Source organism: Erigeron canadensis, chromosome 3, assembly GCF_010389155.1.
Source record: "Erigeron canadensis isolate Cc75 chromosome 3, C_canadensis_v1, whole genome shotgun sequence".
NCBI classification, from domain to species: domain Eukaryota; kingdom Viridiplantae; phylum Streptophyta; class Magnoliopsida; order Asterales; family Asteraceae; genus Erigeron; species Erigeron canadensis.
Window position 1 is genome coordinate 31931507 of NC_057763.1, and position 11228 is coordinate 31942734.

The following is an 11228-nucleotide window of genomic DNA, read 5'->3' on the forward strand; positions in this document are numbered from 1 at the left end:
TGGGAAAGGATATTCCTGAACCTAGTTCCAAGAGGTCTAGAGATGAAGGACCTAGTGAGATTCATGAGGTTCCGGAGGCTGGAAATGATGATGTTGAAGCGGATGAGAGTGAAGGAAACCAAAATGAAAGTAGCGTTGAACCCGATCCAAGCGTTACTAGTGCCGAATTTGACGAAAAGAACCAAGATGATAGAATCAAGCATGTATATCGAGAGGTACGAGGTGTGAAAAAGGAACTAAAAGGACTTAGGAAAATGATGAAGGAAGTGGCTGACTTCATCAAATGCAAAGGGCCAAATACTCGTGATTGAACCTAATGTGCATTTAAGTGACTATTAGTAATCGTTGGTGATGTGTCTTACTTGTTTAACTAATCTTATGACTTATGTGTTACCTTATGTGTCTTGGTTGTTTGGAACTTAATTGCTTGATCAAACTATGTGTGTCCTTGAATTATATGCTTCCTTAGTTTTTTTATGCTTCCTTAAATAGGTCATATATATGTTTGTATGCTTGCTTTGATACGACAAGGGGGAGAAGTAATAGGTATGCATGTTGCTTTAATCATTATTTTTCATCAAATAGGTATGTTATGTTGTTAACGACTTTAGCTTTTATTGCATTTTCATACCTATTAGATGTATTGTTGTCATTATCAAAAAGGGGGAGATTGTTGGTGCATTTTAGGCATTACGGTTAATTCAAACGTCTCCGTTGTTTTGATAATGAGTGACAATACATTTAATGTTTGCAAAATGATATAAAAGCTAACTTAGGCATACATACGCTATTTCCGAACCTAAAACAATGAAAACGTCAAGTTTGAGTTTGGTGTAGCACTTCGTCGAAAATCCTGGAGCACGGCTCCACTTTGGTAGCACGGCTCTTAGGCACGGCCTTTGTGCCCTGCAACGGCCGTCCTTCTCTGTCAAATTTACACTTTGTTTCTTCGGCTTTCGTTACTCACTTCCGTGACTCAAAACTTGTACCATAACCTTATTTTGATATTCTAAGATGTTTGTATTTGACAAATCTTAAAATAACAACTTTCGTTTTTCATCAAATTTGAGGTCAAAATATTTTCTAAGTTTCATGGGGCACGGCTCCTCTTCAGAGCACGGCTCCAGAGGACGGCTCTTGCAGGATTAGAGGCCGTCCTCTCTCTGTCTAAATCAAAGAATCTTACCAAGCGCTCGTTACTTATGTTATTGACCCGAAACTTGTTCCGTAAGGCTTATAGTATCATTCTAAGGTGTCTGAAAATGTCAAATTACAAATCTAATCAACTTGATTTTTCACCAAAATTTGGAGGCTAAATTTATTCTAAGTGTTGAAAGTCAACAAAAGTCAAAATTGGTTAAGTGGTCAAAATTGGTCAACAAATGAATAAATTCAGATTTATATTTGAAAAGATAGTGGGATTTTGATTCATTTCCATAACTCATCTTGTGACTATTTCATTCCCCAAATCTCCCTCTCTTGGTAAGCATCTTCTCAACTTTCTTTCTTTATCCTTTGATGTCAATATTGGTTTAGGAATGTTGTTGTTGTGAGTGGGATTTCATGGGAGGTTGCAAAGGCTTTTGTAGTTTTCCAGGTATAGCACGGCTCTTGTTTGGAGCACGGCTCTTGTGCCATGAAGCACGGCCTCTGTTTGGAGCCGTCCGAGTCAAACGGTAATAAAGCACTTTTTGACTATAAATTGAAGACTTGGGCATATTTGGACTTCACCTCTTGCATCTACATCTCCTGGAAAATACATATTCATATCTCATATCTTATATCAAACATCAATCTAGCAAGAGTGATACAATTGTAGTGAGGAAATATATGTGTTATATTGATTAGCCTACAAATTGTGTTGTATTCGCACTAGTGAGTGTGATAGAGGGTTGAAGTTCTAGTGGTTAGGATTTCATCTTCATTGATATCTCTAGTGGTTAGAGATTGTGTGTTCATCTCTTGAATTGTCAAGAGTTTGGTGTATTCTAGTGGTTAGAATACTTGGTGTAATGTCGGATTCTCCACCGGGTTTGGAGAGATTAGTGCTACAAACTCTCGATTAGTGAATCGGGGAGTGGATTACGGCGAATTCGTTAACATTCGCCCGAACCACTATATATCGTGGTGTCTCTTGATTTGGTGATATCTTCTTACTCTATCTTTTCATATCAATCTTATTTGTTATATAATTATTGTTGTGATTGTTTCTTGCACAAACTAAGATTTGAATATTTGTTTTATAACTTGATTTTCAAAAAGAAGTTAAATAATTGGTATAATCTATTCACCCCCCCTCTAGATTACACTTACAGGGGTAATAGCGGAACCCATTGATTACTAGCCGCAAATGTACCATGTCACGCATGCACTTTTCCAATGATTGCAAAATTTCCAGGATAGATGTATACTAGATACAATTTATCTGATAACTAGCTATATGCCTTTTATAGTACTGCTTCTATTGTCTAATAAGTTCAAAACAATGATTCGACCCTAATGCATTACCAACTAAAGCTAATTAATGAACAGACCCAAGAAGCTTACGCAAAAACTAAACTTAGTCTTTCCATTCCAGCAATTTCATTGATAAAACAAAAATACAAAAAGTATCTAAATTTCTTTTCGATGTCGAAGCATACAAGTTGAGTCATACAAGTGGGGAAACAAACAAGATAAAAATAGAAAAAATACAACTGAAATTTCTAACCTTAACAAGTAAAGGCTGCTGAGTGTATTCAATGCTGTGTGTTTTAGTAAGATAATCAAGGAACCATCCTGCTTCAAATGGTCATATAATGATATAAAAAACTCTTGTTTTCTAATCAATCTTTACTGATGAAAAAAGATAGTGAACAAAGAAGAAAGATGTGATGAAGCCGATGGTTCCAGTAGCCAACATGATAGCAACTGCAATGATCAGCGAGTAACCAAGATATAGTGTGGCGGATACGGGACCACTCAAACTCTGCAGTTCAAAAACTAAGTAGTTTATGGAATACAAGAACACATAAAGGGAAACTGAGCCAGAAGCATAAAATGCTTTCCACCACCACTGCCAATCCTCGACGCACAAATGCATGTAGGTGAGAACTACAGAAACTTCAGCACATACAATGACCAACAACAGAAGGACAACAAGCAAAAACCCGAATACATAATAGAATCTTCCGAGCCAGATGCTTGAAAGGATGAAAAAGAGTTCAATAAAAAGGGTTCCAAATGGAAGGGTTCCAGCACCAAGAACCAATAGCCATGAAGGGTATTTTCTTGCCGGGATCTCCCTAGCAATCTGGTTGGTTCGGACAGGGTATTGTACGGTTTCAGCTCGAGTTCCCAAGTATCCTCCTAAGAGGGTGAGTGGGACCGAGATGCAAAACCAGAGTGATAGAAGGATGAAGTATAAAGAGATGGGAATTGCACCAGAGCTTTTATTTCCCCAAAGAAGGAAATTTAAAGCAGTAAGGATAACAAAAACGATTCCTGGGAAGAAACATGCAATTGACCAAGAAACGGACCTCCATCCCTCTGATGTTCCTTTAATGACTCGCCATAGATATACACCAGCATACCCTGCACCAGTTCCTAAAAAGAGATAAAGGATTATCATTCCTGTTAAAAGCATACCCCGTGAAGCTGGCGACATAAACCCTAAAGCAGCAAAAACAATGGTGACAACTGCCATGCCGGTGATCTGGACCCCATCTCCTATCATCACACATAGAAGCTTCGAGTGATTTGGTTCACGAAACACATCGCCCACAACAAGTTTCCATCCTGACAGTTCCTCATTCATTTGTGCTTGAGACTCTTTGTCAAGTTCTTCATATCGCGTAAGATCCCTTCTCACTGTTCTTAAAAAGATGACAAAAACGATACCAGCTAGAAAGAAGATCACCATTAGCGAGTTAAGAATAGAGAACCAGTGAACACGTGAACCATCCATTTTGAGATAAGCATCCCAACGAGATGGCCATTTGATATCACTTTTCACAAATTCAACCTCGTAGGTAAATGATACCCTCTCTTGTTCCCTTATAACTTGAGATTTTTCAAGGTCCAGCGGGCAGTTCACAGATGGCACTTCATCATATTGATGGAGTTTTGCCATCTTTTCAGGGTCATATTTAACGCTACATGGGAAAACCTCAAAACCAACAATTTCGTATCCAGAAGCCTTTTTCTCATCATCAGGTGTCGAAATTACACCCATACCTTCCTCCCCTGTGCCAAATATCTGCACACCCGTGCCTTCATACTCATGTATGAATACCCTGAATTTCAGATGATTGATAATGTAAACATCATCACTGTTGGGAGGAGCATATCCAACAGGGAAACCAGTCCACTGAACTTTAAGTCCATTCTGATTAGCAAACCTCATAACAGGCAAGTTATCCAAAATCATATTAACTTGATACAAGTCATGAGTTCTCTGTTTCAAAAGCTTAACCTCATGCTCACTTAACGGGCGTGTTGTGCAGAGAAAAACAGACTCATTGACATTCATACGGAAACGATAAGGAGAGTTATCAATTTGGTCACCCATAAGTAGTTCTCCTATATTTTCTGCACTTTTCTTTATCCCTCCTTTAGGCGTGCAGTATGGTAGACTGTAATAGCTAAACGGAAGCTCTGTCTCGATAGATGTCAGAGAATTAACTTTGGCATATATTTCATCACGTGTTGAATACGTATGCATGTAGCTTCCAGGCAAATAAAACCCATCGCATATATGCGAGACAAGAATCACACAAGTAAGAAGAAGCCAGTGAGTCCCTCTTGAGATCAATGACATAGCCATTGGTCTTAGGAACACAAAACAGATATCCGCTGTCTCACTCAAACTAAGCCAACAGTGCAGTCACAACTATCACAAGACCTACAAGCAACAAACGGATAGTAAGTTCTTCTGTTTTACTTTTGCACTTCAGTACAGGCTTCACTATAAAGTCGCTGGAGTAATCGCCACAATCCCAAATTGTGGTGTTGGTTTTCAGATATATGACCAAAACAATAGTGTAATCATATTTTAAAGCTTGTGAACAAAACATTCTATAGTTAAACATATAAACACTCCACATTAACAATACTATCTATCAATCAACTAATATCGTTCTTCCAAAAGTAACAGAAATTAGTCATTAAATATTGGGTTTATAATCCGAGTCGCCTTGAATCGACCCGTTGTATGGCCGAGCCACGAGCCAAGTTTGGGTACTTGGCCGGGTTTTACAATTTTGGAAAAAGTAAGCTTATAGGCCATTTGAAACTTCGATAAGCCGTGTAAATAAGCTAATCCATGCACATACTTAGGGGGCGTTTGGGATAGCTTATTAAGGTGAATTAGCTTATTGAGTTTTGTATAACCTTTGCTGAAAAGAAAACTAACCCAATAAGCTTATGCTTACTAGCGTTTTAGGAGCTTAAAAAGCTGATTTTGAAAACTATATGGAAGCTAGTGTATTAGCTATTCAAAATTAGATTTGTTAAAAAGCAATAAGCTAACCTAAACACTACCTCTTTCACTATTTTTATACTTGAATCTAATATATCTTTCAACTGAATAAACAAAAAGGACATGAATTTACAGTGAAAAAACAGAGGAATAGAAAATGTACCATGTATAGATATAGATTTATATATTTCTATATATAGAGATCTGATGCTAAGTAAGGCTGAATGCAATGATGTTAATGCTTGTTTTAATGAGGAAAGACTGAAGATTTTGATACCATGAAGGATGTGTGTGATTTCGAGATGGGATCTACTTTTTTCAGTGAGTGCGTCTAACGTCGCGTGTGAGTTACCTATCTTTAATTTCTACTAATTTTTCTTTTTTTATACGAGTAGTATTTTTATTCTTTTTAAAAGGGCATCATTGTTTGATAAGTGGCTCATATACCGTCAAGTTATTGGACTTAAAACCCACCAAAGACGACAATGAACAGTTTTTTTTTTTTTTTTGTTTTTCTTTTTCTTTTTAACAAATATAAACCTATCTATTCGGGATAACCCAATGGTAGATGATGAACTATATACACTTGTGGAAACAGATAGCATCCGGTCATCAAAACTGCTCAGACAATTTAAATGAGATCCATTGTAGATGCAACACCGACGGTTAATTTATCAGGATTCCGCATGGAAAAAAAAAAGTTTGAGTTTAGGCCACAAAAGGCCTCAAATTTTGTTTATATTTTAGTGTACTATCGAAAATATCATAAACATATTAAGTATGATTATCTACTACATAATATATAGACACCTTACTCATGTCCTCAATTAATATTTTCAACTTGATTTAAACTATAGCTATTCATTATGTATAAATTTAACGAATAGTATGAAATTTGATCATCCAAAAGATTAAAATTTACTTAAAATTAGTATTTAACATTAAGCAAGTTGTGTTAAGCTAGTGTCTCGAGATGTTGACTAAACTCTGTGGGTGCTTTGTATGCTCCTACAATTCAGCAACCATTAAGCAAGTTGTGTTAATCATCAAGTCGTTCTTATCAGCAAGTCAACAATGCTAACTAGGACTAACTAAATTAAGTTGGTCAGCATCCTCTTCAAAAAAAAAAAAAAAAGTTGGTCAGCATCACTAACTCATAATGCATCGTTACTAGCTTCTTTGAAAAGTAAATATTATTTAAAAGACAAATCAGAATTTGAAGTGGGGGAAGGAGAAGGAGCCTTCGACCGGCACAGAATGAGATGGATTTATTCAATCACATAGTTTTGTTTGAACTCCTAGAATATGGCGCTTTTAGGGCTTTTCATCTGATTTATTCATTGAGATTTCCCTATTGGTCCAAGTCATTTCGGGACATTTGATCCAATGGTGTTCCGTTAGATAGGAACAGATTTGATAAATACTGATAACTCTCGGATGGAGTATTAGAACGGAAAGATCAATTAGATAATGAATGATTGGTGCTAAGCCATCTCTGGCGATTAATCAACAATTCAAAGTGTTTTTTTTGCGTCTTCTTGATAAACCAACGTTTATATAGAGATGTAGGAGGATTTGTTTGGGGAGTAAGAAGCCCCTTTGACATCTCTTCATATGCAAATAATTCTCGATCCGAATACACAAAGATAAAGGGTTGAGTTTTGAATAGGAAAAAGAGTGAATATGTAGTGATCAATACACCATCATATTTTAGTTGTACACTCATTTAATTTAGCCGTATATCATCAAACATGTTTCATATCATTGAACAGTATAATACCTTAAAACATATTTAATTGTATATGGCTAAAGTCGGTGGTGAACGGATCATTACCTTATTTACAACCACCCGCCAAACTTGGGGCAACAAACATATAAATTGGTATACTACAATATTACATTAATATTATGTTTGACACAAAAGCTTGGAGTTGTGGCTGTAGTTAAGGACTTGGGGCTAGAGCTTGAGGTTGAGGTTGGGGCTAAGAGCTGGGACTTTTTTTTCAACTCTCTTCCTATGAACTTTTATTTTAAAGACATTTTGGAGTTTTTTTATTTTTTATGTATTACCAAACAGGGCTATCAGTTTTAAAGGAGCTTATTTTTAAAAGCTAAGCCCTTAAATTCCCTTGCAAACAGACCCTAAACTTATTCCCATCAACCTAGCTAATTGAGCAACTTTTTGGTCTATTCCTATATCACATAATAATCTTCTCGGTGTTAACCGGGATCCCCAAGAACTTGTACTACTCATTTCTAGCTTTCGATAAGCACTAACACATCATCATAACAATGTCTTTCACAATCCCTTCGACCTCCTTCCAAGCCCCACGTAATCGTGAATTTCAACCAAATCTTTCACATAGAAAATGAAAATGCACTTGCCTTGCACCATGCGCTTCTATGATTCCAAATATATATTCATAGCAACCCAATATTCTCCAAACAGATGATTCACAGATTCAGGGGCATTATTAATTAAACAAACCGCAACTCATCTCACCAAGGCCACAATTCCGGGCTTGAAGCCTTGAAGATACTTGATTATTGGACAACATATAAACTTTTATAATCTGTGTAAAAATACTCTCTTTTAATTCAATGTGCGTAAATAAAGAACATTCATCGTTGGATTATTGCCACTTATTTATTGAATATTTTTCTGAATTTCCAAACACTAATTATATTGAGTGGTAAAGTTAGGAACTTGAAATCAGTCTTATATAACGTTTCCTAGGAATGAACAATACAATCATGCTATATGTTGTTTCTGATTTATGAAGCACATGCATATAAAAGTGAAAAAACATATTGGAAAATCCGGGTTTAGTTAGAACATCATTGTGAAGAAACGGGTTGATAAAATTTCGATACATTACCCGGATATTAATGACCTCATTTGTCTATCAAGTTTCTTATCCTAACACAATCGTACAGATCACAAACTACCCACAAGTATAATTTTAGTGATGGAATAGTGTTCAAATCCAGAATATTAATGACCTCATTTGTCTATCAAGTTTCTTATCTTCTAGATCTATTAATTTATGGTTTCTTTCAATAATAGCATGAACACATTTGTACAAACTACAAAGTACCCACACCGCCACACGTAGGGTCTTAGTAATAACAAGGTTTCCGTTTATCATTAATTCGATACAAAGTGATAATGATATTTAGAAGAGATTCTGCACATAATATTACATTATAGGAAGGAAGATAAAGATTCTAGTGAAACTTAAGGCTGGTCAAGACATTGTTGTTGACGGGATCAGCCAAATGGTCCAAAAGGTTCTGGAAAGGGCCAACGCCGGTCACCAAACCCTGAATGAAGTAACCCAAGATGGCCAACATAGCCAATCTTCCATTCTTGATCTCTTTTAGCTTCAATTCTTTCATTGACTTTTCATCTTTACCAAATCCTAATGGGTTGAAAAATGGACCGCCTGGGTAAGCTGGTTCACCTGACCCGGCAAAACCTTTCTCTAAGCCCAAAAAGTATTGTTTTCCCATTGACCCTGGGTTATACCAATCTTGGAGTCTTCTGTGTTCTGCAAAGCCCATTAACGCCATTTCAAACACAAATAGGGTGAAAGGGTCAGCCCAATAGGTGTATGTTCCCGCTGGGGGGATGACACCGGTCTTGAACCATGGGAGGGCGGTTTCAGCAGGGATGAGCCCAAGCTTGCCAAAAATCTCTGGTGCAATAGCTCCAGCTGCACCCAACATGGCGAACCGTCCATTGATAACTTCTCCATAAGCTAGCCATTTGGGCTCAATGAATCCTCCAGTCCCTTCTGGGTCCGAAAGCCCAAGTGGGTCAAATCCAAAGTCACCTGGAAGACTGTAAAAAGCAAAGCCTTGGGTTAGATACATTCATATAGCACCATGAACAAATCAATTTTACAATCCCTTTTCTCTTTGTACTACTTGCAAGACTTCATATCAATTTTTTTAATCTATAGGTTAATATATAAGGGCTACTTTAAAAAAATATAAAGCTTAATTTACTACCCAAATATTAATTTCTCAAAGAGTGCTAGATATCATGTCAATCTATTAAGATGAAACTGAAAAGCACTTGGCTTTGACATACATATATACTCAAACTATATAGAGCTCTTTCTATATCTAAATGTTACACCTAAAATCTACTTGCTAAAAAACTCTCAGCAGTACCTAAGTTTCATGTCAATAGACAAAGTACAACATTCTTGATTTCATCCTAAGTATATCTTTCTTTTATAACTATATGAAACCAAAAAGTATAGTCATGAATATTTACCTTCCATCCAGGTAAGAAAGAGATTGCTTGGATGCAAACCAAAGCTGTCTGTCTCCTTGCTGATACACATAATAACATATGCCATCAAGTCATGGTCAAACTAACACATGCATATATAGGAACATGCATATACATGTGACTAGCTAATAATTAATATACCTTAACAGGAGGGGTGGAAGCAGCTTTGACAACAAAAGATAACTTTCTTGAAGGTGTAACAAGGGGCCTTGCACCAAGGATTTGCCTAGCAGACTCCACCGAGGAGGTGAGTGATGATGATGAGGCCAATGCTTGTGTTGCCATAATAATTTTTTTTTTTTTTCTAGAAAGACTTCTTTGATTCTGCTTCAATTATGTGAAAGACAAGAGGTAGTAGACATAAGAGGAGAAGGGAATAAGGGTGGTGGGCCTAGTGAGGTTGTGATTGTGGCTGTTGTTGAACCAACCTGAATTTGCAGATGAGGTTTAGGATCTTTTGTTCCAATGAGCTTAGTACATGTGGCAAATCTATTCCCTGGATAAGAGATTTTTATCTGCCTTCTTAATTGGTGGCCTCGGAATTTTTGACAACTAGTACGAGTATTATATTTTGGTAAAATTTGAAAGCTTAGAAGAAATTGTTGAGAATTATATGGATATAGATAATTAGATATACTGTATATAGTTATCAGTACTCAAGGCATTTTAAAAAACATAAGTGTCATGAAATGTAAATAACTTTGACAAATGTATATATATAGTATAAACGAATTAAGGTTTAAGACATTATACGTTGACAATTTGATAAAAATGTTCATCAAATCATGAAAAATTGAAACCAGTCAATCAAAAACTTACGCGTGACAGTTCATATGGGTTGCTACGTATATCATGTTACATGATTTGAACTATTTACTATGTTATTATCAGCATTCAATGTTCAAAACCTTAGTTCGTTCATATTATATACATTTGGTCATAATTAGTTACATTTTGAAGCATTTATCCTTTTAGGAAAAAATTGCATATTATTACGACAAAACATAGAAAATGCAGTACTCGTTCATTTATGTGAATTGTACAAACTCTATTTCATGATTTAAGCTTTTCTAAATAAAATTATCCGGTGACTTGGCATTTATAGTCGGATAAAATTACTCCAAAGTATGACTGACTTTGACCAAATAAAATTGCACATAGCTACGACAAAAACATTGAAAATGTAACATTTATCATTTCATAACAATACATACATCATACAATTATTAAATTATAAAATATAGTATATTAATTCTTTCAACAAATATATAATGGTTGACTAGGCGAATTAATTGTGAAGTCTAGACTAAGTAAAGACTCAAATTGTCTTAACAACTTATGTAAATTGCAAAACATAGGAAACTACCTAAGTAATTTTAAAAACAAACAAGAAAAAATGTTTTTACAAAAGTTGTCTTCTATAGGAGGGAAGGAGGCAATACTCTTCAAGATAAAGATGTTAATGCG

At 35.9% G+C, this 11228-nt stretch overlaps 2 protein-coding genes across 2 annotated transcripts; both read right to left on the reverse strand.

Moving 5' to 3' along the window:
• Window positions 1-2543: 2543 nt before the first annotated feature.
• LOC122594369 (transmembrane 9 superfamily member 12-like) lies at window positions 2544-5735 on the reverse strand. Its single transcript, XM_043766836.1, has 2 exons — window positions 5622-5735; window positions 2544-4882 (listed from the first exon to the last, which is right to left on the reverse strand). The coding sequence occupies exon 2, from the start codon at window positions 4802-4804 to the stop codon at window positions 2822-2824; it is 1983 nt and encodes a 660-aa protein (XP_043622771.1). The 5' UTR covers window positions 4805-4882; window positions 5622-5735; the 3' UTR covers window positions 2544-2821.
• Window positions 5736-8578: 2843 nt separating this feature from the next.
• Window positions 8579-10107, reverse strand: LOC122590590 (photosystem I chlorophyll a/b-binding protein 3-1, chloroplastic-like). The gene is made up of 3 exons (XM_043762779.1): window positions 9903-10107; window positions 9744-9802; window positions 8579-9302 (listed from the first exon to the last, which is right to left on the reverse strand). Exons 1-3 carry the CDS (start codon window positions 10044-10046, stop codon window positions 8687-8689), a joined length of 819 nt encoding a protein of 272 aa, XP_043618714.1. The 5' UTR covers window positions 10047-10107; the 3' UTR covers window positions 8579-8686.
• Window positions 10108-11228: the final 1121 nt, after the last annotated feature.

What these genes read in the sequence shown, in the direction of transcription:
- LOC122594369 (XM_043766836.1), bottom strand. Translation starts at nt 4,804, where the DNA reads ATGGCTATGTCATTGATCTCAAGAGGGACTCACTGGCTTCTTCTTACT.
- LOC122590590 (XM_043762779.1), bottom strand. Translation starts at nt 10,046, where the DNA reads ATGGCAACACAAGCATTGGCCTCATCATCATCACTCACCTCCTCGGTG. An exon ending in CTTCCACCCCTCCTGTTAAG is followed by an intron (nt 9,803 to 9,902) that starts GTATATTAATTA and finishes TATGTGTATCAG; the next exon opens with CAAGGAGACAGACAGCTTTG. An exon ending in CTTTCTTACCTGGATGGAAG is followed by an intron (nt 9,303 to 9,743) that starts GTAAATATTCAT and finishes TGCTTTTTACAG; the next exon opens with TCTTCCAGGTGACTTTGGAT.